This window comes from Lodderomyces beijingensis (genome assembly GCF_963989305.1).
Source record: "Lodderomyces beijingensis strain CBS 14171 genome assembly, chromosome: 3".
NCBI lineage: Eukaryota > Fungi > Ascomycota > Pichiomycetes > Serinales > Debaryomycetaceae > Lodderomyces > Lodderomyces beijingensis.
In genome coordinates, this window is record NC_089972.1 from 675,398 (window position 1) to 701,716 (window position 26,319).

At 44.9% G+C, this 26,319-nt stretch overlaps 9 protein-coding genes across 9 annotated transcripts; 5 read left to right on the forward strand and 4 right to left on the reverse strand. All coding sequences in view use genetic code 12, as the record gives it.

Moving 5' to 3' along the window:
* Positions 1 to 523: 523 nt before the first annotated feature.
* LODBEIA_P23740 (uncharacterized protein) lies at positions 524 to 5,644 on the forward strand (the record flags this gene model as incomplete). The annotated part of the gene is made up of 1 exon (XM_066972366.1): positions 524 to 5,644. One exon carries the CDS (start codon positions 524 to 526, stop codon positions 5,642 to 5,644), a length of 5,121 nt encoding a protein of 1,706 aa, XP_066829312.1.
* Positions 5,645 to 6,126: 482 nt separating this feature from the next.
* LODBEIA_P23750 (uncharacterized protein) lies at positions 6,127 to 7,851 on the forward strand (the record flags this gene model as incomplete). The annotated part of the gene is made up of 1 exon (XM_066972367.1): positions 6,127 to 7,851. One exon carries the CDS (start codon positions 6,127 to 6,129, stop codon positions 7,849 to 7,851), a length of 1,725 nt encoding a protein of 574 aa, XP_066829313.1.
* An 892-nt stretch (positions 7,852 to 8,743) lies between these two features.
* LODBEIA_P23760 (uncharacterized protein) lies at positions 8,744 to 11,503 on the reverse strand (the record flags this gene model as incomplete). The annotated part of the gene is made up of 1 exon (XM_066972368.1): positions 8,744 to 11,503. The coding sequence occupies one exon, from the start codon at positions 11,501 to 11,503 to the stop codon at positions 8,744 to 8,746; it is 2,760 nt and encodes a 919-aa protein (XP_066829314.1).
* Positions 11,504 to 14,351: 2,848 nt separating this feature from the next.
* Positions 14,352 to 16,046, forward strand: LODBEIA_P23770 (uncharacterized protein; the record flags this gene model as incomplete). The annotated part of the gene is made up of 1 exon (XM_066972369.1): positions 14,352 to 16,046. The coding sequence occupies one exon, from the start codon at positions 14,352 to 14,354 to the stop codon at positions 16,044 to 16,046; it is 1,695 nt and encodes a 564-aa protein (XP_066829315.1).
* A 97-nt stretch (positions 16,047 to 16,143) lies between these two features.
* Positions 16,144 to 17,979, reverse strand: LODBEIA_P23780 (uncharacterized protein; the record flags this gene model as incomplete). Its single annotated transcript, XM_066972370.1, has 1 exon — positions 16,144 to 17,979. The coding sequence occupies one exon, from the start codon at positions 17,977 to 17,979 to the stop codon at positions 16,144 to 16,146; it is 1,836 nt and encodes a 611-aa protein (XP_066829316.1).
* Positions 17,980 to 18,145: 166 nt separating this feature from the next.
* LODBEIA_P23790 (uncharacterized protein) lies at positions 18,146 to 21,121 on the reverse strand (the record flags this gene model as incomplete). The annotated part of the gene is made up of 1 exon (XM_066972371.1): positions 18,146 to 21,121. The coding sequence occupies one exon, from the start codon at positions 21,119 to 21,121 to the stop codon at positions 18,146 to 18,148; it is 2,976 nt and encodes a 991-aa protein (XP_066829317.1).
* A 194-nt stretch (positions 21,122 to 21,315) lies between these two features.
* Positions 21,316 to 21,618, forward strand: LODBEIA_P23800 (mitochondrial 54S ribosomal protein uL30m; the record flags this gene model as incomplete). Its single annotated transcript, XM_066972373.1, has 1 exon — positions 21,316 to 21,618. The coding sequence occupies one exon, from the start codon at positions 21,316 to 21,318 to the stop codon at positions 21,616 to 21,618; it is 303 nt and encodes a 100-aa protein (XP_066829318.1).
* A 1,926-nt stretch (positions 21,619 to 23,544) lies between these two features.
* Positions 23,545 to 24,309, forward strand: LODBEIA_P23810 (uncharacterized protein; the record flags this gene model as incomplete). Its single annotated transcript, XM_066972374.1, has 1 exon — positions 23,545 to 24,309. One exon carries the CDS (start codon positions 23,545 to 23,547, stop codon positions 24,307 to 24,309), a length of 765 nt encoding a protein of 254 aa, XP_066829319.1.
* A 252-nt stretch (positions 24,310 to 24,561) lies between these two features.
* LODBEIA_P23820 (uncharacterized protein) lies at positions 24,562 to 26,133 on the reverse strand (the record flags this gene model as incomplete). The annotated part of the gene is made up of 1 exon (XM_066972375.1): positions 24,562 to 26,133. One exon carries the CDS (start codon positions 26,131 to 26,133, stop codon positions 24,562 to 24,564), a length of 1,572 nt encoding a protein of 523 aa, XP_066829320.1.
* Between the last annotated feature and the right edge of the window lie 186 nt (positions 26,134 to 26,319).

A 26,319-nucleotide genomic window follows, 5' to 3' on the forward strand; every position in this document is an offset into this window, starting at 1 on the left:
ACAAGGAATAGAAGAAGAAGCGGAAATTGCATCTCTTTCAGTTCGGTTCGCAAGAGTCACTATCACCTGGTCTCGTGTTCGCTCTTGTTGAAGCTTTTTATTATTCACCAGATAACCCACGATATCGCACTTGTACCAAACCAACTTCACAGAAAAATATTTCAAACAATACAAAGAAGAAAAAAAAAAAAGGCAGTACTTTGCTTTCTTTTCAGGCATTCACTTAGACGTAGCATTTCACTAGGAAGAATCACTATTTCATCATTTCCCAGGGCACCCCATCGTCTAGCGAGCCTTCATTTTTATTTTGACTCATATATTTATTTGTTCAAATCCTCACTCTTTTAGAGGAGATATTTCAAATTTTCAATTTCAGTTGAAGCAAAACCTTATCAGGAAGCAACAATCAACCAGTTTTCATTTTCCAAGAGGGTGAAAATTTTTTTCTACATTTCTACATTTCTACCTTTTTTTTATTTTTCTTCTTTACTTTCCACTTTTTCTTTTCACGGAGTAGTAAGCAATGTCAATCTACAATGATGCTGCTAACAACTCCACAATCATACCGAGCCAGTGTCCGTTTTGGGATTTCGACGATATAACCAAATGTGCCAGATTCGAGTTGGGGTTCTATCCTCCTGTTATACTAGGGGTGGTTTCCTTTGTCATCTTGGTTGTGAAATCGCTCATTTCGAAAATTGCTGGTAGTGGCAGTCGCAATAGCGGCGGTGAAGGAGGTTTAAAGCTTGATGAATCTCAAGATACGCGTCCGCTTTTTGCTACTTCAGATATTGCAGCAGCAGGAGGAGAGGCAGGTAACGAGGTCACCACGGTGGACGACAAGAAATTGACCAAGGAGGATTTGAAAGCTTTGCATTTTGATCTTGCCCGATTGCCCGATACCAACATCGACGGCACGCCATTGGGATACGTTGAAAAAGTTTACAAGAACGTGAGTGAGAGACTTCGAGTCTCGACAGAGTATCTCTTGGTGATTTTGTCACTTGGATTGCATCTAGCTCCGTTTTTTGTCAAGCCGTTGCAAAAAGAGTTCAGGCATACTCTTGTACCGTTGGTGCAAAGTTTATTCTGGAGTTACTTGTTTGTCATTGTTTCCATTCGAGTCATCAATATGAAGAGAGTCACCATCAAGTTGCCCAATCTTTGGATCCACACCACAGCATTGTATTTTTTCACCTTTTTCCCGGCGTTGATCACATTCAGATCGGCCTTGATTTCTCCCGGCATGAACAAGGCGATGAAAAGATATTACATTTTCGAATTTGTGATTGATGCCCTTTTGTTGTTTTTAAATTTCACCGCTACCGTGGGCGACAAGCCTTCAGAGTTGTTCGTTACCCCTGGCGTGGAGCCATCGCCTGAAAACGTTTCCAGCATCGCTTCCTTTGTCTCGTATAGTTGGATAGATCCCATGGTTTGGAAAGCTACTCAACAGCCATTGCAAAAGAATGACATCTGGGGATTGAGAGAAGACGATTACGCCTTGTATGTGTTGAAAAGATTTGAAGCGTCAAAGTCGACATTGAGGTTTACCTACAAAATCTTTGTCCATTTCAAATTTCTCTTTGCGATCCAGGCATTTTGGGCGATATTGGAATCCATGCTTATTTTCGGACCCTCGATATTATTGAAAAAAATTTTGGAATATGTTGCTGATCCAAACTCGACCTCGGCCAATTTGGCATGGACGTTTGTGTTTATGATGCCATTGATGAAAATGGCAGACTCGATTGCCTCGGGCTGCTCATTGTTCTTGGGCAGAAGAGTGTGCTGCAGAATGAAGGCGGTCATTATCGGCGAGATTTACGCCAAGGCCTTGAGAAGAAAAATCACCGTTACCGAAACTGCTGGCGCCGATGACAAGTCTTCTGTTGAAGACAAGAACAAGAGCAACGATGATCAAGACGAGGGCGGTGGCAACAGCAACAGCAAAAGCAGCAATGCGAATGGAGAGAATGAAGAAGAAGATGATGATCTGGAAAAGGAGGGCAAAAAGACGGCAGAGTTGGGAGCTATCATCAATTTGATGGCAATCGACGCTTTCAAAGTTAGTGAGATTTGCGGTTACTTGCACTATTTTGTTGGTGCCATCTTGATGATTATTATTTGCACCGTGTTGTTGTACAATTTACTAGGCTGGAGTGCTTTAGTTGGGTCATTGACAATTGTGGTTTTGCTACCAATCAACTACAATTTGGCCCAATGGATGGGCCGTTTGCAAAAGCAAATGTTGTCCGTTACCGACAAGAGGATCCAGAAATTGAATGAAACTTTCCAAAGCATCAGAATTATCAAGTTTTTCGCTTGGGAAGACAAGTTTTTCGAAGCCGCCATGGGCATCAGGAAGGAAGAATTGTACTATTTAAAGAAGAGATGCGCCGTTTGGTGTGGAGCTGCTTTTGTGTGGTTCATCACCCCTACTTTGATCACGTTGCTTTCCTTTTACTGCTACACTATCATTGAAGGCAAAGCCTTGACTGCTCCAATTGCATTCACTGCATTGTCGTTGTTTACGTTGTTGAGATCGCCATTGGATCAATTGGCTGATATGACTTCGTTTGTGATTCAATCCAAAGTGTCACTTGACAGAGTGGCTGATTTCCTCGCCGAGGCAGAAACTTCGAAATACGACCAATTGGCTGAGATTAAGGATCCACACTCGCCCCAGATCGGGTTCCAAAACGCGACCTTGTCTTGGAACTCTCTGTCCAAGGCTGATTTCAAATTGAGAAATTTAAACATTGACTTCAAAATGGGGAAACTAAACCTCATTATTGGTCCAACTGGTGCCGGAAAAACCTCGTTACTCTTGGGGCTCTTGGGTGAAATGGATTTAATCAGTGGTAAAGTTTTCTTGCCCGGTATTGTGCCTCGTGACGATTTGATCCCTGATGCAAATGGGTTGACCGAGTCCGTTGCGTATTGTTCGCAATCAGCATGGCTCTTGAATGATACTATTAGAGGCAACATTACGTTTGGTGCTCCATTCAATCAAAAACGATATGATCAAGTCATTGACGCGTGTGGATTGACTCGCGACTTGCAAATATTGGGCGCAGGTGACCAAACCGAAGTTGGCGAAAAAGGAATCACATTGTCAGGTGGCCAAAAGCAAAGAGTCTCACTCGCGAGAGCATTGTATTCGTCTTCAAAGCATTTGCTTCTTGATGACTGTTTATCTGCCGTGGATTCCCATACTGGCTCGTGGATTTATGAGAATTGCATCACTGGACCATTGATGCAAGGAAGAACTTGCATTTTGGTTTCACACAATGTGGCCTTGACTGCACAAAATGCCGAGTGGATTGTGGTTATGGAAAATGGCAGAGTCAAGAATCAAGGTACCACGGAAAATTTGCTCGAGTCGGGCGACTTGGGCGACGATGAATTGGTCAAGACCTCTGTTTTGAATTCAAGGACTCAATCAAGTGCAAACTTGCAATCGCTCAACGACAAGAACAGCGAGATGAAAGCTAAAGCAGCTGCTATTGAGCAAAAATTGAAAAATTTGAAAAACGATAACAACAATGAAGAAGCTAATGAGCCTTTGGTCAAGACCGATGGTAAATTAATCGACGAAGAAGGCAAAGCTGAAGGTGTCGTTGGATCAAAAGTTTACATTGAATACGCCAGAGTGTTTGGAGGTTGGAGCGTTTGGGCAACGATTTTGTTTGCCTTTATTGCATCTCAAGGTGTTTATATGTTTCAATCTTGGTGGTTGAGAACTTGGTCGTTGCATAGCGAAGAGGCCACGCAAGTGTTCAAGACTGTGGCCACTTCTGTGCTTGGCCACTCTGCCGTGTTTGATAGCTCGCATTTCAACCAGTTACCGGGAGTTCGCAACTTGATGGGTGCCGTCAAATTTGTCAGTTATGGTATTGATGGAGTCAACATTTTGAAGGAGGAACACTCGACCTTGTATTACATCACGGTGTACGGTATCATTGGATTTGCTTACGCGTCAACTGCGTGCTTCAGAGTGTTTGTCACTTTTTTCGCAGGTGTCGAAGCCTCTAACCGCATTTTCAAGCAGGTGCTCACGACTATTCTCAGAGCCAAGTTGCGCTTCTTTGACAAGACTCCCATTGGCCGGATCATGAATAGGTTTTCCAAGGACATTGAATCTGTTGACCAGGAAGTGACCCCATTTGCCGAGGGTGTTTTCATTTGCTTTGTCCAATGTGTGTCAACGTTGATTTTGATCACGTTCATCACTCCCGGATTCCTCATTTTTGCGGTGATTATTTCCGGGTTGTACTATCTTGTTGGCTACTTTTACTTGACCTTGTCGCGGGAGTTGAAGCGGTATGAGTCAATTACCAAATCGCCCATCCATCAACACTTTTCAGAGTCATTGACCGGGGTTGCAACAATTAGAGCCTATGGTATCGAGTCGAGATTTATGAAGCAAAATTTGATTGCTATTGACAACAACAATAGACCATTTTTCTACTTGTGGGTTGCCAACAGGTGGCTCTCGTTTAGAATCGACGCTGTGGGCTCTTTGGTGATGTTGTTTGCTGGTATATTTGTCTTGTTGGCCGTGGGTAAGATTGATGCTGGTTTGGCTGGTTTGTCCTTGTCCTATGCCATTGCATTTAGTGAAAGTGCTCTTTGGATTGTTAGACTTTATGCTAATGTTGAAATGAATATGAACTCGGTGGAAAGATTACAAGAATACCTTGAAGTGGACCAGGAGCCACCTTATGAAATCAAGGAAACCGAACCTCCCAAGACATGGCCAGAAAAGGGACAGATTTCAGTCAAGGATGTTAGTTTGAGGTACTCGCCTGAGTTACCCAAGGTTATCAAAAACGTTACATTTGATATTGAACCTTGTAACAAAGTTGGAATCGTTGGTCGTACTGGTGCAGGTAAATCCACGATAATCACGGCGTTTTTCAGGTTCTTAGATCCAGAAACGGGCCTGATCAAGATTGATGGTATTGATATCACAAGTATCGGATTGAGAAACTTGCGTCAAGCCATAACTATCATACCGCAGGATCCTACTTTGTTTGCTGGTACAATCAGATCGAATTTAGATCCGTTTGAACAGTATAGTGATTTCCAAATTTACGAGGCTTTAAAGAGGGTGAATTTGATTCCATCAGTTGAAACGGTTACTGAAGAATCATCAAGGACGATAACTGACGGTGCAGCAGCTACAGGTCCAGGAGAAGAGGAAAATACAAACAAGTTTCATAATTTGGAAAATGTCATTGCTGAAGGTGGTGGCAACTTATCGCAAGGTGAAAGACAACTAGTATGTCTTGCGAGATCGTTGTTGAAAAACCCCAAAGTCATCCTATTAGATGAAGCCACTTCGTCGATTGATTACAAATCGGATGCCATGATTCAACAGACTATCAGAGATGAATTTGACAATAGTACCATCTTGACAATCGCTCATCGATTGAGAACAATCATCGACTACGACAAGATCTTGGTGATGGACGCGGGACAAGTAGTTGAATACGATAACCCCTATGTCTTGATCACAGACAAGAATAGTTTATTCTACAGCATGTGTGAGAATAGCGGTGAGTTGGAAAGTTTGATCAAATTGGCCAAGGAGGCATACATCAAAAAGAAGAATAACGCCAACGGTTTATCAAAATGAGAACATTAGAAATGAGGTTGTTTTTGCATAGAAGAGATAGATTTATTTATAAAAAAGAAATATAGAGACAGTTTTTTTAACATGAAAAACATCTTCACGAGCATGTCTTGTGTGGTTGCATTTGTAGTTGTGATGGTGGCGGCTATTGGCGGCTATTGGCGGCAAAACGTGCCAGCGCGCACGTGATCTGCAAGGGCACGTGACACCTGTACACAATCACTTCTTATCAGCAGAGGGCACCTTATTGTCAAACTATGGCGTCAATTGTCTCTTAGTAATACAGCCAGGGAGAGGGAGATAGATCAACAACCACAGCCTATGCGAGATATACATTATAAAAAGAGCAATAAAATAGCCACATTCATGCCATGTCAACTGATGAATCTACAGATATTCCATTAGAAACACTCCAACCGCTCCAGCTTCCTCTGAAACCACCGTCAACGCAACAACCATCGCAACAGCAACAACCGCCACAGAGAATGTCTCCCATAGATAAATCAGAATATACAAAAATACCGGAAACAAGCATCAAGGTCCGTTCTGCTTCCGAGTCGAGCACAGCGTCGGATACCGACGACGCGCCACTCGATGGCTATCTGCCGTATCTTCTCCCCGCTGCCGGTAGCTCGCCCCAACAACTACAGCTACAACAACGACAACAGCAGCGACATCCCTCGGCGCATCTACAGGACCTCGAGGAGATTCCCCAGGGCCGCCACTTGGGCCTATTTTCCACGATTGTGCTCTTCATCAGCCGGATCTTGGGAAGCGGCATCTTTAGCATAACGTCAGGGATATACATCGACTGCGGCCAATCGCCCATGTTGTTCTTTTCAGCGTGGCTCCTCGCGTGTGTAGCTTCGTTTGGCGGGCTCTACGTTTTTTTGGAAATGGGCTCCCTAGTGCCCCGCAGCGGTGGCGCCAAGGTGTTTTTGGAGTTTTTGTACCCGCGCCCCGCGTTGTTGGCCACGGTGGCGTTCTCGATCTACTCGGTCATGTTTGGGTTCACCATTAGCAACGTGCTTGTGTTTGGGGAGTACTTTATCCACGCGTTGGGGTTGCGTGTAACTCCGACGAATATCCGGGTGACGGGGTTGGTGTTTTTGTACGGTGCCGCGTTGGTGCATGGCGTCAGCGTGAGCCACGGTGTCCGCGTGCAGAACTTCCTCGGCGGGTTGAAGTTGGTGCTTGTTGCAATCATGGTTCTAAGTGGATTGTATGTGATTTTATTCCCGCAGGAAATCACGGGAGTTGAAAACCATTTGAAGTTTGATCACAGTTTTTTCGAGATTTCCCCTGGTGATGCTAAAAAGGCCACCATTTCTACGTTTTCCAGCGCGGTGATCAAGGCCAGTTTTGCGTTTAGTGGATGGAACTCGGTCCACACGGTCTCGAACGAGATCAAGGACCCCGTGCGCACCTTCAAGATTGCGGGACCGGTGTCGTTGGCGGTGATGAGCGTCACCTATTTCATCATCAACTGGGCGTATTTGAAAGTGATACCACCAGAGGAGATTGTCAATTCTTCAACGCTTGTAGGCTCGATCTTGTTTGAGAAAATCTTGGGCCAAAACTTGGGACGCCATTTCTTGACATTCTCGATTGCCTTGTGTGCTGGCGGCAACATCTTTGTTGTCATTTACACAATCTCGCGCGTGGACCAAGAAGTGTTTCGTGAAGGCTATCTACCATTCTCGAAATTCATGTCCTCGAATTGGCCCTGCGGTGCCCCCTTCCGCGCCTTGGTTTTAAGTTGTTCCATCACCACGTTGGTCATCTTGGGCTTCCACCAGGGCGATATATACAGCTACATGGTCTCACTCGAAGGGTATCCGCAACAAATTGCAATTGCATTGATTGCATTTGGCATATTTTTAATCCGCTTCAAATACCCCCACTTGCAAGCGCCTATCCGCGCGGGATACGTTGGCACCACGGCGGTATTGTTGATTAGTATTTACTTATGTGTCGGGCCTTTTATCCTGAAAAGCTCGCCGAACCCCAAGGGATTGGAAAACTGGCCTAATTACGGACTTGTCGGGTTGACGTGTGTGTTGATTTGCATTATGTACTGGTTTGTCATGTTTCGCTTGTTGCCTTATTTTGGCAAGTATACGTTGGTAGCTGAAGAGGTCAAGTTGAGCGATGGGCTAACTGTTAAAGAGTGGGAGAAAGTACGCGATTACTCCGTGTTGCCCCATTAGTATATATTAGCCTTGATAGATTTTTTTTTTATATAATAGATGATTGTATTTATTTATTCACGAAAATGCTTGCATTGTTAAGGTGCTTTGATCGTCGATTAAATTAAGAAAAACCTATTTTAAGAAGAATGTCGAGTTTTGAAAAACTTGAAACTGGAAATTTTGATCCTTGCGAGGCTTGGAAATTTATGGGTGGTGCTCGGATCAGATAAATTCTGCTGCTTTGTTCGTTCATCCACCACAACAATAGCAAGCACGAAACTCCAACCCGCCAATATTAAAAACCGACCTGCCCACGAAACTCAAAATAAAAGGAAAGTAAAGCAGCATCCAACTTTGAATCTTCCCAGCAATCCCGTAGAAAATGTGCTATGTCATAGAGTTTCAGTGCCTGCAACTGCGCCATTTCCCACACCAGCGTGGGCGGAAAAAAAAAATAAAACGTAGAAGCGAATCGCTGCGAAACACAAAACCGGCTGGACCATTTTCCGCTAGCAGGAAGGAAAGGAAGAAGGAGAGAAGGCTGGATTATACATTTACCCAAAGCGACAGCACGAGAAGTCCGCGTAAGAACTTACCCTTGAGCTTATTTTGCGGTGGGGAAAAGCAGATGGTGTGGTCGTAGGGGGGGGCGGAGTAGAGGGGATGGTGATGATGGTGGTGGGTGGTGCTGATGAAACCGAGCTTGCACAATTCGCTGTATTGTTTCCTACTCGGTTGTAAAGATCAAGTTTCTGGACTTTTTCGCCGTCGCCGCCCCTATACTTGATCGATGGGACGACCCTTGCGTTTCTTTCAAGCAAGCTTGATGGTATGTACTTTTCTTTTTCTTCTTTTTTTCTTTTTTTTGTTCCTTTTTGTTCATTTTCACTAAATATTTTATGCTTCGATTCTAAATGTTTGGCTCCACGTTAAGCTTAATGTATTGGTCGATGATAACATCGTCAAATACAAACCCTGTCAATTTACCCAGATGCAGCATCATGAACGCGTCGTCAAACCTTATCTCGGGGGTGATGTATGCATGATCAATCTCTTCCACGGCTTCTTCCTTGAGATGCAAGAGTAGGTCCCATGCCTTTTCCGCGTACCGGCACATGTTATCTCTAGCGCCAAAATACGTATCGGCCAAGCAGCTCCATAAGTGCGACGTGAACACCGACTCTATAATGTTGATGATTTCAGACACTTCGTGAAACTCGGAGTTGTCGTGGAATTTGAATGACTCGTCGGTCAATATTCGATCATATTGTTCGAGAATCCCGGCAGTTTTCTTGAAGATTGGCGAAAAAGTGCACTTGGCTATTTCGCTTGGGTCCGTTACGAATTTTTTTCTCATTATTTGGAACGATTTGAGCATGGTGGGGTAAAATTTCGAAACATCAACTCGAGAATTTGTCGCCTGCCCGTGGGATGATGATGATGATGATGATGATGAGGATGATGATGACGATGATGAGGATGATGAGGGAGGATGAGGGTGAGAAGAGCTTGGAGCTAGTGAAATTGCGTATTTTATCAAAATCAAAAAAAAGCCCTGGTAGATTAAACTCTGGTAAAAACGTCTCATTTCAATGAGCGAAACATTCTCCATCATGGTGTCATATAGCTTGCCCCCGGAGATCTGGTCTAGCAAGATTGCATGATTAAAAATGTTCATCATGCTCGTGAGGTACGAGGCGTATCTCAAACTGGGGAAGTGGTTCGATTCGATTCGAACAAATGATAACCATTGGATAAAAGTAAGCAACATTTTTTGATTTTTGAGTAGCGTTTGGCAATCAAAAAGGGTAAGTTCTCGTGTTTGGCCCGATTGGACTTCAGCTGTTAGTATCGATTCCACGTTCCCAAGTTCTCTCGTGGTGAGCAATAAGAAATCGCTGTAAAAAGTCAAATATTTCCTGATGATCCCCTTGAGATCTGTCGCATGCCCCGGTTTCCGGTAATAGGTTCCACACAGCTCAATAAAAAATCTGCCCAAGGGGTTTTTCATCATCTTGGAATCCGGTCCATACAACTCCAGTAGGATTTCCCTGTGCGGCACAATGGTGTTTTTGAACTGGTTGAAAACCAACATCGACCCTTTGTACTGGAAAAAGGCAAAGTCGATTTCAGTTAGCTTCACTTGCAACCAGTACTTGGCCAACGTTGTAAACTCTTGCGAGGTGGGGTAGTTGGAAGTTGGTCGTGATAATTTTTCGTCGCTGTCATTGGGAGTCTCCTCAGTAGGGGTCGAAATTGTGGATAAAGTTTCCATGGGCTCGTCCATCAACGCAATAAAATCATTATTCAACACAATGTAGCTGAGGAGGTTGTTGAATTCCAAATAGTGTTCAACAAGGGAGTCGTCATACGTGTAGTAGTTTTTGATGATGAGATACCAGTCCATCAAATACTGTATGTCTGTTAACGAATCGTAGGATAGCACCTTGGACTTTAAGAACTTGGCTGCTTTCATCCAATCCGACAAGAGCTCATCCCTTTGGTAAATATGTCGAAAGTCAAGCAAAAAGTGTTTCAACTCCCAGTTTTCGAATATGTAAACATTGACCAAGATTAAAAAGAACAACGACAAGTGACGTATTTCGACAAAGTTAAAAGTAAAGTTGCGAGCAATATTTCTCACATCCTCGTCATCGATGCTTGTCAATTTGTCATATACGAGCCTCGACTGGTGGAGAATCTCGTCAAAGTTTTGAGTGTCAATGTGAACTGCATCTATTGTCTTTAAAAAAAAGTTGAAAACCCGCTCAAAGAATTTAAACTTGTTAGGTAGGAGCCTTTTAATTCTCTTTACATCCACCATATTGAGCTCGACCGAGCGTTGCATATCCAATTGCAAAAGCGAATCCAACAAAAACTCGTCGGGAGCTCCCATTTCCCGCACACGGTTTGCAGAGGTGGCTGCCGAACTATCTTCAAAGGAAATAATATTGGATATAGGGTGGGTTGAAAATTGGCCTCGCGCGTTGCCAAACGCCGACGCTGATGCCGACGACGTTGGGAGTTGCAACAGCTTCTGTTGATCGGGAGACTCCGTCCCCACGCCTCCATTGTTGGCCACTGCCGATGCGCTCGTGTCTCGTTCATTTGAAACTTCGCCTGTTTTCAATTTCTTGCTTAGAGTTCGTTTCTTTCTCTCCTTGATTTTGCTCATTTCCTCCTGCGACGGTGGTTGTGGCGGCTGCATCATGCAACGGCCGACTCTCTTGAACTTCTTGCACGAGGCACACGGGATTTGCAAATCGCACTTGATCTTTAGCAATTTGCAAGGACCACAACTGTAGCTCCTTCGCTGTCTCTTGGGCTTGTTGTTTAGTTGTGCATCGTGGTCGGTCATGTCGACATGCGTGGGGATCATTCCGTGGCCGAGATCCTGCTGCAAATACGCATTCAACGGCACTGGATTTTGGTGTCCGCGGTCAGCATGGAGCTCGTTGATGCTTGGTAAAATGAACGGGTGATTCAGCATTTCATACTGGCCTGTGACTGTGACGGGAGGTGGTAATTTGCAGCTGCTGTTGTTGTTCTGGTGTGGATGGAGGTGATGCTGGTGGGGGTTTTCATCTGATGCCGGGTTGGGCAACCCCAGTTGTGCCACGGGTGTTGCATTGGAGTCCTCTTGTTGATTTCGCGTACCCTGTCCGTTCATATTTTCAGTAGAAGAAAAGTGCTGCCAAATTTTTTTTTGTCTTTATTCTCTCAACTCGGCGGTCGTTGTTGATGGTGGTTCGAATCGAGGCAGAAAAAGCTGCCTAGGGAGAGCTGAAGTGATAGTAAGCGGTAGTAGCAGTGGTACCAGTGGTAACAAGTGGTTGAGGAATCTGTTGCAAGATATTTATTTAAAAATCAACAGCGACTCTGCTGGGCTAAAGCTGCTAAATAGTATCGGTACTGTTGCCCAAATAATGTCAAAGCAAAATCAGGTTAGAAAGTTTGACTCCTGTTTGCCTGTTCCTTGTCTCGTTCCAAAGCCAATTCTGTGCCCTGCTCCTTCTCTCCCGTCTTCACGAGTGACTATTTTCTCGAACAATAGGGAGATGGGATTGTTGGGCTCCTTAGCCGGGAAACCTTGCAACAATCAATTACGGCAGAAAATGCCTTGCGGAGGATTATCGAAAAAAAAAGAAAACTCGAGGTTACTCGGTGATAGTGGAGGTTGGAGGTAATAGTATTGGCCAGTCAACACCTTAAGAACCAAGTTACTGCAGATTGTCTTTATATACTACTACGCACAGCAGACTTTCATCTGAAGTATTTATCCGACTAGCTTGAGCCTGCAGCGTACGTGAAGGGAAGGAAAGGAAGTACTAATGGATATGTGAAATTTCTCAACTGGTAAAAGAAAACGGCACTGGGAATAATGCAAAATATGCCCCAGGGGAAGAAGGACGGGAAAACGACACGGGCCCCCATAGTTAATTTTTTCTTTTGGGCTTCGTCGCCGGATCTACCACCCCAGACCGGCGCTTGCTAGTCCCGAGGCGCTACCACATGCGCCAGCACCACGAGATCTACCGCGCTACACATATACGTTGACGGGCGGTGACAATAGTGGTGTAGGAGGCGGAGGAAGAGCTGGAAGAGCTGGAGGTGGTGGAAATGGGGGTTGAAGAGTTGTGGCAGCAAGGTGAGGCTGAGCAAGGGGCCAGTAAAAACATTCCCAACAGCAGTAGAGCATTTAAATGAATTCCGGACTGTTCGTTCCAAAGCGAATCTCAGAGTGAGCAAAACCTTCCAGGGAAAAGTGGCCCCCGACTCTGAACTCTGAGAGCTCAGAGCACGGGCAGCTCGTGTGATTCTCACTCGTTAAAATCATGGTTTTAGCCTCGCACACACAAAGTACGGGTGAGTGGGCTGATGAAAGAAGAAGACAAGGTTGTCTATATCGTATCGGAGTTATAACATGCTCCAGTAACGCCTCCATAAGTGCAGAACCTTCCTTCTCGAATAAAAAAAAAAAAAAAAAAGGGGCTTTATTGGTCCTTTTGCTAAAACCGATGCATGGTTGTGATCATCATCACCACTACGGCAGCAGCAGCAACCTCAAATCTGCCTTTTTGGTTAGTTTTTTTTCCTAAATTCTCTCTGGTTACAACTGCAATAAAATCAAGAAAAAAAAAAAAAGAAGACACTATTTTCATTCTGGTTGTGAGACATGGACCAATGCAGCCTAGGAACATGAAATTTGGAGCTACTCGGACTTGCCCACCTTCTTCACATCAGATCTCTCGCAACGTTTTGAAGAAGAACAGGAAGAATCATCGCGGCTGGGCTGGAAGTTGGGCAATTTTCCGAAACCTTGAGATTCTTTTACTGCAGACGCATCGGTCATGCGAGTGCTACCACATGAAATGCAGCAGCAGCAGCAGCAGCAACAATCGTACTTGAGCAAGAGCTAGTGCAGGTGTTGGTGCAAGATCGGCATTTGTCCCTCCCAATCTCTGCGAGCTGGGGCATCTCTTTAGAAGGCACGAGAAGTGAAGAGCACTTTACAAGTTCCCGTCTCCAAAACTCCCACTCGTGAAAACTAGAGCTAAACAACCGACTAAGACACTAGGAGCCCATGTCACTTGTTCGATTCACCTAGAGAGCCGTCTACTGCCGAAAAATGTGTTATCTATTTTTTTGACGCGAACCCTGGCTTTTTGCCTAATTGGTTATAACCGATCAAGTCCTACCTTTAACAGATCCCCCACTCCCCTTAGAAAACTCCCTTGTGGGGGGGATGAGAGGGGGGTAAAGAGAGGTTTCTTTTTTTTCTGATTTGCGTTTTGAGAATTCCATCCTCCAACCCCCACTCCTCCCATATTGATGTCTTCCCGCTTCGTCAAACTCAGAACCTAAAAGTAGATTGATGGTTTGTTAGTTGTGTGTATTCGATGCTCACGTGCAGAAGCGTCACGTGCAACTGTCACGTGTGTATGTTGCAAATGCGGTGTCGTGAATCACACACAAGTCGCGACACTTTCAAACGGTAACACAAGGCCCACACACACACACAAACACATACATACATAGAGACACAGGTATCACCATGGCCATCAGCCTCGCCACGGCCAAAAAATTGATCGATTCAAATCAAAGACGAAACAATCACTCGTAGAACAACTCAGGAAAGTGTGTCGTTTTTTTTTTGATACCATATGATGCAATAATTACGAAATAGATTGTCTCCTATCGGCTGATCCTTCACGTGTCTTTTTCTTTCTCTCCAAGGTCAAGCTTTCGTTCGCCAAACTGTGGCTGCCACTTTGGCCTGCCATCTCTCTCCTTTTGCAAAAGTCGCATACATGTTGTGTTATAATACAGGGCGCCCCAATTATCAAAGAGGCTAATAAGAAAAAAAAAAAGCACCTAAGAAAAGTCTTGATTTCGGTTGAAATTACGGAACCAGTTTGCCCGTTTGACGTCGTATATAAAGATGTGGATGGATTCGAGTGCTAGTCTTTGTAGAGTGGTTTAGATACCTCAAACAAGAACAATTTGAGGAGTTTGCAATGACGGTTGGCGAGAAAAAGAACAGACCAAATTTTCTAATCATCGTGGCCGATGATTTAGGTTTCACCGACTTATCGCCATTTGGAGGAGAGATTCACACGCCAAATTTGGACAAACTCGCCAGGGGTAAAGGTGGGGTGCGCTTAACTGATTTCCATACGGCGTCGGCATGCTCGCCCACGAGATCGATGTTGTTGAGCGGCACAGACAACCACATTGCCGGGTTGGGACAAATGGCAGAGTTTACTTTGCGTCAAGGCGACAAGTTTAGAGATAAACCCGGTTACGAAGGATACTTGAATGATCGAGTTGTCGCATTGCCTGAGATCTTGAAAGATGCTGGCTACCACACTTGGCTTTCGGGGAAATGGCATTTGGGGTTGAAGAAACCGTATTGGCCTAATAAGCGTGGATTCGAAAAGTCGTGGTGTTTATTGCCCGGTGCTGGGAACCATTTCAAATACATCTTGAGAGACGAACTGGGCCAACAGATTCCATTCTTGCCAAATCTTTTCGCTGAAGACGATAATGAGTTGGAACCTGAAACGTTGCCTGAAGATTTCTACTCCACCACTTATTTCACTGATAAAGCCATTGAGTTTATTGATTCGACGCCAGAGGATAAACCATTCTTTGGATTCTTGACATACACGGCGCCACATTGGCCGTATCAAGCTCCCCAGGACAGAATCGCCAAATACAAAGGTGTATACGATTCGGGTCCTCAAGAGTTGCGCAGACAAAGGTTAAAGAGAGCACTGGAATTGGGGATCATTGACAAAAATGTCATACCGCACCCGGTAACCACCATTCGTAAGGACTGGAAGGATCTAAGTGAAAAAGAGCAAGCTGAACAGCTCAAGACGGTGGAGACGTATGCGGCAATGGTGGAGATCTTGGATGAAAACATTGGTAGATTAGTGCAACATCTTGAAGCTAAAGGAGAGTTGGACAACACGTTTATCTTGTTCATGTCAGATAATGGTGCAGAAGGAATGATTATGGAAGCACTTCCCTTGTCGAATCAGAGAATCACGGGTTATGTCAATAAATACTATGACAACTCGGTCGAGAATATCGGCAATTTCAACTCGTTTGTATTTTACGGAGACCAATGGGCGCAAGCCGCAACGGCGCCCCATTCAATGTACAAGGCCTGGTCAACTGAAGGCGCCATCGTTTGCCCGCTCATTGTCAACTACCCTCCGCTTGTTTCCACAGAAGGCCAGATCTTGAAAGAGTTCACCACGGTGATGGATATCTTGCCCACGGTGCTCGATCTCGCGGGCGTCAAGCATCCAGGTAACCAATATCGTGGTAGAAAAGTAGCCATCCCAAGAGGTAAATCATGGACTGGCTACTTGCGCGGCAGTGCGCCATTTGTTCATGATGAAAACACCGTTACCGGGTGGGAGTTGTTTGGCCAGCAAGCGATTCGCAAGGGCCAATACAAGGCTGTCTACATTCCCAAGCCTTTTGGGCCTGAAAAATGGCAGTTGTTTAACATTATTGCCGATCCTGGCGAAAATGACGATTTGGCGGAAACAGAGCCGCAGGTATTGAAAGAGTTGACTGACCATTGGGCCGTTTATGCTGCGGAAACAGGGTTGATTGAGTTGGGATCTGATTTCTTCAAAGTCGAGAAAATCCCTGGCGAAAACAACGAAGTTATCTACAGAACCATATTGGATTAGACTGATTCCTAGTTAGGTCCATAAAAAAAAACATATATATATAAATACACATGCTTTATGCTTACTGCTTTTATTTGTATTCTTCTTTTTCTACTCTTTAGCTTCTTTTGCTCTTCTTTTTCGTCTTTTGTTTGCTTGAGCTGCCGCTCTCATCACGAATCCAAATCTCATCATCCTTCGCGTCATCAGGCATCTTCATTCCTCGGAAAGTCTCCTTTCTCCAATCCTGCAAATGCTTCTTCTTGGTGTACTTCCGTTTATCCTTCATGCGCAAATCCCGCGGCCTATAAGGAGCAAACTTCTTGATCCCGATCAAGTTGTTCAATTGCTTATCATCAGCCAACAAGATATCCCTCGTGGTCAACCCGAAAGTTTCAGGCGACACTTCGCGGTACTTGAATTTCATTTCTTCGTTATTGCGGTTTTGAGCTCGACCTCTAGCGTCTTCTTCCTCGTCTATTTCATCTCGAAGTTTCAAAGTGTTGGCTTCGATTATTTCCTGCGCCTTCTCCCGAAGGGCCTCTTTTTGCTTCTTGGCGACTTTCTTGTCTTTTAATTGTTCCTTTTTGGATTTCTTGCGTCGAGGTTCGCCTTCGTCTTCTAATTCCTCCACATACCCCACCGGTTCATCATCAACCTCAGCAACGTCTTCTTCTCCACCTTCAACTTCGCCTTCAACTTCTTCATCTTCAAACTCCTCATTTGCTCCTCCATCTTCTTGATCATATCCGTCCATGATTTCATCATCCCACAGCGGCTTTTCAACTTCAGCATCGTAATACTGCTCATCGAAAATTTGCGCCATCTTGCTATCCCAATCAGCGTCATCGAAATCGTCATTCAACAACGAGTCCCCAAACACTTTTTGAATCACGTCATCGGGCACTTCATCGCCCACAGCCTCTTTAATCTTGGCCAATCTGTCAATGACCTTGTTCAACTTGGAGTTTTTCTTCTTCTTCAACAACTCCTCCTTCTTCTCTTCTTCTCTCCTCCTATCCTCGTGCTCCTTATCTCTAGCACGCTTACGCGAATTGGTCTTTGATCGCCTCAACGTGGCTTGGTTCCTCGCATACGAGATAATCTCCGTCGAGTTGGGATCTTCGTATCTGAAATTGTAGGCAGTTTCGAAATCCTCAGCCGCGTTATCAAAGTCTTCTTCGTCGTCTTGGTCAATCTTGTCTAGATTGACTACCTTGTCCCCCTTTTGCGGGATCCATGCTTTGTTATCGAGGAACGCGGAAAGGAACCCCTGTTGGTCCTTTTCGGGATCGGGCAATTCTCTTCGTGTCGAGGCAATATTATCTGCCGCTGCATGAGCCCCGTGGTTCTTTTCTTTCTTCTTTAAAAATCCGTCTCCATCTGCGTCGTTGTCTTCTTCTTCATCTCCAGTGTTGAATGCGTTCTTGATATCGTTCAATAACCGATCCTTCTCTTCCTTCTGCTCAGTCGCAAAGGACTTTGCCCCATCAACCGTTTCACTCTCGTCGAAATCGCGAAAGGACCCATCGAGTAAGGTCTGTCGATGGTAGTCTTTCAAATACATGGGCTTCTCGCCCGATTTCTTGACGATGGTAAGGTCAGTTTCGGGATCTTTGAAGAATTTTAAGCTGGGATCTAGAAGCTTGGAAGGGTTGGTCTTGATGGTTTCCAAGACTTGGTTGATCCCCATTTCCACTTCCTCGGTAATTAGATCTCCATATTCGTCTTCCTCATCCTCTGACGAGACTTCGCTTTCTGAGCTCACTGGTTCTAACTGCGGCCGAGCCTTAGCCTTTGTTGATGATGCTGAGGTTATCAATTCCTTTCGTTCTGGGTTTACTGAGTTATCTTGGGGCTTGTCTTTCACAACCACTTCATTTTTTGAAGCAGCGTTTTCCTTGAGCGCTGCTGCCTCCCTTGCTTTTTTAGCTGCTGATTTCTTCCTGGCCATTCTGTGTGGGGCAAAGAACTGTTTCTTATTCTCTTAATTTAGGATTTAGGGATGGTCAGAGATGATCATCTCCCTCTGGATAAAGTAAAAAAAAAAAAAAAAAAAAACCACCCAAAAAAAATTCCGAGAACCAAAAGCCGCTTTTGGTGAAGTTACACACTACCACTCATTTAAGAACTTGTTTTACAAACTCTTGAACCTCTGAACCTGGATCAAACCAGTCAATCTGCTCATACCTAGCAAACAAGTCTTCAGCTCCCAAATCATTCACAACGTTGAAAAGAATCACTTCCCCCACAAAGACCCGAATGTCGTCCTTGCGATTACAAATTATCCATAGAAACCGGTCATATATCCTCCTCTTCAATTCTGGGGATCTAATTGAAATATGATAGAAAATTTGAAGCACCGTTTTGACTCTGGCCAAGTTTGACGTGTTGATGTGCCAGTTGTAGGTTTTCACGTAGAGGTCCTTGTAGTTAAGCTCCTCAAAGTGGTAATTTGCCTCGAAAAACTTCAACACTAGCTGCAAGGTCACTTGAACGCCTTTCAAAGCTCTGGACCCCCACCCCACTGCTCTTCCATTCGTTGGTTTGGCCAACAAAGCCATCAAGAGTCGGAAATCTGATGCCGTGGGGCCATATTGGAGCAACTCCTTAAAGGCCTCGTTGATGACCCTTGTGTCGCCAACTGTTGATCCGGCTGCAAAAACCAATCCCCGCCATGCCTCCAACCTCATCACTTCATCACCATCATCATGTTTTGGAAGAGTTTGGTAATACTCAAACCATGCTGTCCAAGTAAACTGCTTTCCAGTGAGCGTTTGGAAAGCAAGCCGTCGTATTCGATCCATGAGCTCACCACTTAAACGAATCAACTTTAGCTTGATCTCATGACTCATCAAGTTGATGCGCGAAACGAGCTTGATCATATTAATACGAATCTTTGAACCCACATCGCCTTGTTCAGTCGTGGTGTAGTCGTCAAAGAGGTCGAGTAGCTCCGCAATGTCGTATCTCGAGGTGTAGTTTTCACTTAGGTTTTCAATCAAGTTGGCCCTGATGGTGGCATGCACGCTAGGGTTCTTGATCACGTCGACAATCGCATAAAACTGCTCGTGGGTGAAATGTTTGAAATCGAAAATGGTCTTTGAAAGCACCTGATTTTTGCCAAGTTCGTCAATAATCTCCTTCAATGGGATAGTTTGCTGTGCCGATAAGACGGCTCTAATTTCATTGACAAGGGCCGTGTTTTCCCGAATGCGGAGAATGGGCTGCCACTGCAGCTTCGTGAGCTGCTGCTGCTGCAGACTCAAATAGATCAAGTAACCTTTGATTGCGTCGGAATTAGTGGTGACACTGGTAGAGTTTAGCCTGAAATTTTGAAATATTTCATCAACTCGGCCGCGCAACTTTGTCACCGCGTGGAAAATGTGCAACCTTTTTGCATTGATCAACTTTTCTTCAATTAGAGACAAAGGGATCTCATCACACTTTGGTATAAAGCTTATCTTTGGGTTAGTTTGCTCAAGCAACATATTCAAGTATGACCCGTCTCCGTTGTCGTCTTCCTCGCAAATCAGTTCAACAAGCGGTTCGATGAAAAAACTCAAATCAAACACCAGGTGGAAAATGTCCATAAATTCATAGCAGACTTTTTGATTGAGATGCAAATCGCCTAGCTTCTCCACAAATCTTACAATAAACTCGCCTCTGGCGTGGGCATCTTGAATAGGAACTAGTTGGTTTCCAAGTCTTCCTAAAATCTCTAAAATGACCTCGCGGCTGCATCGTTTCAAAAGAAGCTCGCTGTCAAATACCAAGACCTTGATCAAGTCCGTAAAGACAAATTTCATCACAGGCGGGCAAGTCTTGAGGTTCCTAAGGTTCCTGAGAATTGCCCAGATTAGGAAACATGCCGCATCACGCAACTGTGTTCCTATAACGAATGTTCCCTTGCGTACTTTGAAAAACAAGAATCGTCGCGCTATGGCAAGACACTCCTCTTTGTATATTTGCGGTAGTTTCTTTTGCAACGCCATAAAGCCAAGGGACAACAATAGGATCTGCGTTTTGGGGATATTGACATTCTCCATCTCCATGTCCGAGTCCAACTCCAGGTCTATGGCAGAAATAACAAAGCTCACGAGCTGGTTTTGGTAATTCACGGCAACTGTTGCGAGTTGGCCAACTATCCCAGTCAATGCTTTGGCCACGGCGTATCTTGAGTTGGTGTCGAGCGTCACCACGTCCCCAAGTAAGATGTTATTGAAAATCAAGTTAATTATGCGAGAACCCATCTCATAATCGTGTCGACGAATACACGTCGTCGCCAATTTGCTCAAAATCTTGGTCACATACACCGTATTCAACAGCGGCAAGCTGGACAAAATGTCGCCAGTAATGCAGTCAAGTAAGCTTTGCAAGTAGGCGTCGATCAAGTCAGTTCTCTTGAGCAACTTGTTTATCACCAACAAGTGGCCCAATTTCGCATTCGAGTCCGTCTCAAACCAGTTTGTCTCAGTTTCGCGCAAATAGCTCTCCAACATATCCTGACAGTCGGGACGCGTCAACAATCTAGAAACAAAGATCAGCGAGACTACTTGGACCTTGGAACAGTTTGTATACTTCTTGAGATTCTCCATCGCTTGCGCTAGCATCCTGGCACCCAAAGTAGAGCTTATCGAGTTTAACGGAAATGGGATTAGAACCAAGTTGCACATCCACAAGAGACATGCAAACTTAGTTGAGTCTTTGCTCAGTCGCTGGCATTTCTCAATCAAGGTGTCGACGAGCGATGTATCCGTTGGGAAATGCAAGATCACCACTTTGAAGCCGCAAATCTTTGCAAAAGTGTAGATGATCGAGCCGACGTGTTCTTCGGCGACTGCACTAGTCAAGAACAAACCTTGCAAGGGAGTCAAATGACTTGTTAGCCGTTTTTCAAGGAGCTGCGGCTGCGGCTCGTACTGGTTGATAATACCGTCAATTTTGGTCGCAACCGATTGGAAAATGATGCGCTTGTCGTCATCCAGCAAGTTTTCCAGTTTTTGGGTCACTTTTAGCTGTTCTATGAGCAGCGCTAGCTCGGCCTGTAGCCGATCATTATTCTTAAACACTTGAACATCCTGTAACTCGTCCATAGCATGTTCAAACAAACACTCACCTTGAACATGGGTGTGGTAGTTGGTATCACCATTCACTTGGTCGCTCCGACTGAAAAAAAAAATAAAAAAAATTCAATCCAAGCACCACCAAGAAGTCACCACGGAGAAAAGCCATTTCATACAACCAGCTCCCTAGCCCCTCCTCCCTTTAGTCCCCAATAGAGCCCGCCATGTCAGCAGTATCGCAGCAGCCAGTTAAGTCGTTATACTACAAGATTACCCAAATTCGCTCGACGATAGGGATGCCCCCGAAAACAAGATCTGCATTGCACGCCTTGGGTTTGCGCCGGAGAAACCAAGTAGTCTTTGCCAAATGTGCGCCTTCCTCGGCAAACACGTTGACGCGAGTGAAAGAGATGGTGAAGGTCGAAGTAACGGATTACAAGTTGACCAGAGAAGAGGTCAATCGGGCGAGAAAGTTCCCCAAAGGATTTGAGTTGATCAAAAACGGCACCTTGAAAACCTATGAATAGACAGGTTCAGTTTGGGGCTTAGAGACCAAGGAGCACCTTTTGTAAATAGACTGACAGGGAATGACAAGAGAAGAGGTCAATCTGGCGAGAAAGTTCCCCAAAGGATTTGAGTTGATCAAAAACGGTACCTTGAAAACCTATGAATAGATAGGTTCAGTTTGGGGTTTAGAGACCAAGAAGCACCTTTTGTAAATAGACTGACAGGGAATGACACGGTTGAATATATACACATATCACGAATGGTTTCACTGTTTTTTCTTTTGGGTTCATTTCTGGGTACTACTCCGTGGGCACTAAATCGCTGTTTTTTTTTTTTTTTTTTTTTTTTTGAAGCGCCGTTTCGTCATAATAAGGTCTGATTCACCCTACAATGTATATCAGACCTGTTGATCTCAACCGCTGGAGCGTTAAGAGCTCTAATAGGCTTCTGCCAGCCTCTGCCAGCCGTAGTGCCATCGCCAGTTGAATGATTGGATAAATTTTTACGGGTTTTGCATATAGACGCTCTCTGGTGCGTGTATCTGTTTGCCGCCAATAGGCGTCCGATGAAAAACGTTTACTCATGAACTTTTCATCTCCAGACCCACATTCACTGCAAAGAAAGACACCAACAAGCCTCTTTCAAGTATACACCGAAGTTGTCTCATTGGCGCCTCTCCTAGACTGCCGTCTGATCACTGCTATTGTCGCCATTTACATCGGAACAACACAGGACCTTTTTTTTACCAAATTCGCACAGCTAGATCGTCATGTTCCAGTATATAAAAGCCACGCAAAGAAACAGGCTAACACACTCGTTATTCAGTTCAACTTTTGCCATTTGCTTCTTGCTAGTCGGAGCCAACTCTGTTTTGCCCTGTCCCGTGGACAGTCTACGTGGAAACGAGACAAACGAGAAATTCAAGCAACAGGAAGAGCTCATGAGGAAACAAAAGGCAGAGAGCCTAGAGAGGTCAACGTGAAAAGGAAGCGTCTTTGGTATGGAGTGAAACCAATACCTGAGCTGGTGAACTGAAAAGTACCAAGAAGTGCCGGGCACTGCAATCAAAGAAGAAAAAAAAAATACAAACAAGCGATTCCGAAGCATCACTATTTTTCCCCTACACCCAGAAGCGTTTTGAAGAGTTTTTTGGTGCGGTGGGTGTTCTTCAACGAAGTTGCCTTTCTTCTGCCTCGCCTGGGACGGACTCAAAATGATTGACTTTGCATGTTCGTATGGGGCGCATCTTTCAAGTCCTCGCCCTCATTCGACGACTATTTATACGACAGTTTTTTTTAGCAAGAATTAATAAAGCGATTTAATCTTGGACCATCGATTCAAATTGCACGTTTTTCACAAAGGCACGCAGTTGGTGCCTCTCCCCAAAATTCCGACAGCAGGATCGAAGTGTTTAGCGGGAGTGAGTCTGTTGGTTTCTGGTTCAACTTGACCCAATTCGATACACAAGGACAATTTTCAATTCTTCGGGTCTTTGATAGGCTGCTCTAACAGGGTTCAGCCCGCTCAAACCATAAAAACCGGATGCCGCGGTGGAGCATCCACACCTTCTTGAAACTTTTGGGCCGCTACGCTCAAAAAAAATAGATCAGGTGACTCTAACTATCCAACACACGAGACTTAAAGCTATCTTCGAGAAGCAATCACGAACTCTTATCGGCCTCGAGAAGCGTTTGACAACCTCGAGAGAAGACAGTTGTTGTTTCATCTGTCAAGATGTCACGTGAGCGACTGCTACCAAGTGTGTTTCTTACCTTTTGACAGGTGGGGTCCCAATTGGGAAATTTGGTAAACATCTTCTTCCGTCGCTATACCGTCTCTCCTCGACTCCATCGTCCCTGGAAAGACATATACATATATACGTATATATATATATGCCAGTTGCTCTCCCATTCGCTTGTTGCTGAGATTGAATACCCACGTCAAGAATGCAAGACATCACCAACGTGAACCAGACAAGCGCGACTCCCAACATTATAGACGATTACAAGCCAATGAAACCAAAGTTCAAATTCCGAAATATGGACAAGCCGATAACAAAGACGTTTGCCGATAGCAAGAAAGAGAACAAAAATCCCTTGCAGCACATCCTAGACGCTAGCAGAGCCAAGTTGAAAGAGGTCAAGATCCAATTGCCTGGCGTCGCGAGCGAAGACGCTACACCCCCCTCGATTGCTCCGCAATCGACCTCGACGCCTCCGCGTGGAACCAACGCTAGAAAAGCAGTGCATATTTTTGAAGACAAAGCACCGCTGCATGTGTCCCCCACGGCGAATAAACGAACGGCGTCGGATGACGCAGGGGCTATGTTGCCGAATAAGGTTCAGTCGACGCCAAAACTGAAGGAGAAGAAGGCGATGTTGTTGAGACTGAAACTGCCACAGCGGAAACAAGAAGAAAAAGAAAATGAAAAAGATGATGCAGGTGTCAAAGGGGAAGAGGAGCAAGAGGATGAGTTGGCTTGTCATGCTAACCATATACTTCGTATGGCTATCGACTCCACCATGTTTGGTTCATTCAACTCGACCACGTTGCCTCACTTGACTACTGTGAATAATAGCGAGTTTAACGACGACGATACTGAAGACGAGGATAGCATAACTGGGGAGAGAAAAAGGGGCAGGAGCCGGTTAATCAGCAAAGCCCCAGTTGAGATCAACGAGGACGATTTGCGGGCTGCAATTGGGGAATAACAATCATCGAGGGTTTTGCTGTTTCACCCACACACTCTCTTTCTCTCTCTACCAAGTTGTCAGCGTCTTGAGAGATTTTTAATAAGCGACGGTCGGACTGGTTCGGGCTCTCCGGGGTAAATTTTTGGAGACAAAAATAGATTGCATTATAGATAGATATACATAGGAAAAAATGTACTGGGATTTCATCTTCATTTCCTATAAATGATACATGTTGCTGAAAAAGTTTTGGGGTCAGCGTCAGCGTCAGCATCAGCGTGGGGTCGAAAATTGTGCAGCTTTCATGGTGAAAGCTATCGCGTCCACTGCAGCCCTGACGCTTCTATAGTTCATCATATAGTCAAGCAAACATTTTTCAAAAATTTCTTTCGTCTCTGGCAACAAGTCATCTCTAGTGGCAATTTCCAAAATGTTGACGAGGTTGAGTCGCGGAAACATAGCCTCGTTCTTGCCCTTGTCAATAGCGGAAAACAAGCGTCCCATCGGTAAGAACAAGTCTTGTGCCGTGATTGGCTCCGTTTTTACTGCGATGCTCTTTCTTACAAACACATCAACGAGCTCCACAATCTTTTCAATATCTTCTTCTTGTTGTTCTTCCTTTTCTTTGTCTCGTACATCCTCGGATTTGTCATGGCAGTGGCTCTCGATTATCTCCACGCACAATTCTCCAGTCATGGCATCGCCGCCAGCAACAACTTTATGGAAAAAATGACTTTCAATGAGATCAATTGTCAGATCGACATCGCCGTGCGATGCAAAACACCGCAAGATTTGCATCAACAAGTTATTGGAAAATGACCGGAGCATGGCGTTATCTTTGCTGTTGCTCAACACGACATCTTCAATGCTGATCTTGCCGTCTGGGTAATCTCTCATTATGAAATTACAATACGCGAGTTGAACCAACTCGTATACATCGTGCGTCAATCCAAAGTTCAAGATTCTAACCCACACATCGTCGCCAACCATCATCTTCAGCTTCGTCGTCGTCATCATCGCCATCGGCGACAAATTAGACTTTGTCAAGCACATCCTGAGGACAGTTGCAAGATCTTCGGCGTAGCCTTCACCAATCATCACGTCCAAGATCTTGGCGAGTGGCATAACTGTGAGGTCCACTTTACCCTCGACTAACCATTGCACAAAATATCGTATGGCCAAGTGCGTTTGTCTCGTGTTTAACAACGAGCATATATAGCTCAGTAGATAAATCTGCACTAGGCTCTCACCGTGTGTTTCGTGAATCTTGATCCAAGCCTTGTTATACTTGGCCACGTCAGTTAGATCATTATTGAATCGAAACAAATACAAATATAACCAATCGATTTTGGCTCGAGTGACGGGGTTCTTGGCCTGTTTATGATACGCCATCCAGGTGTTATTGGACCTCACGAAATTTTCATCTTTCGACTCGGCGAGGTATCGATACTCGAGCTTGTTGCCGAGTCTGGGCGACAGCCGTTTGATCTCCTCGACAAAGGACGCGAGTTGCTCCTTCTTGTATATTTGTAAAAGTCGCTGGCGGACTTTATACTCTAGCTGTGTGAAGGACTCCGTCGACTCTTGCTCGGATATTTCGTCCACGGATGCAATTTGCTGCTGCAAAGGAGGCTCACTTTGCAGTTTGATGCTCTCCAAAAGGGCCCTCCACTCTGAATCGACTTTTCCATGGGTTGAAGCGAGGTTGTACTGTCGTCGCGTGTGTTGTGTTGCAGCATTTGCAGCATTTGCAGCACTTACAAGCTGGCGCCGGTGTAGACTTGGTAGTCGTAGCAGTGGTGGACGAGGACAGAAGAAACGCCTCCTCGTGATGATATGTGGCATCTGGGGTAATTGAATCGACGGAGATGCCCATCCCCGCAACGACGGTTCATTTTTCTCACCAGGTTTGGTGCAAAATTGCGCTCCATCTCCGTCTCTACCGCAAGCAACGGGCTAAAGACAGCAATAGAATAGCACCATCGGATTGTGGACCAACCAACCAGGATAGCAGATAGGTAGATAGATAGA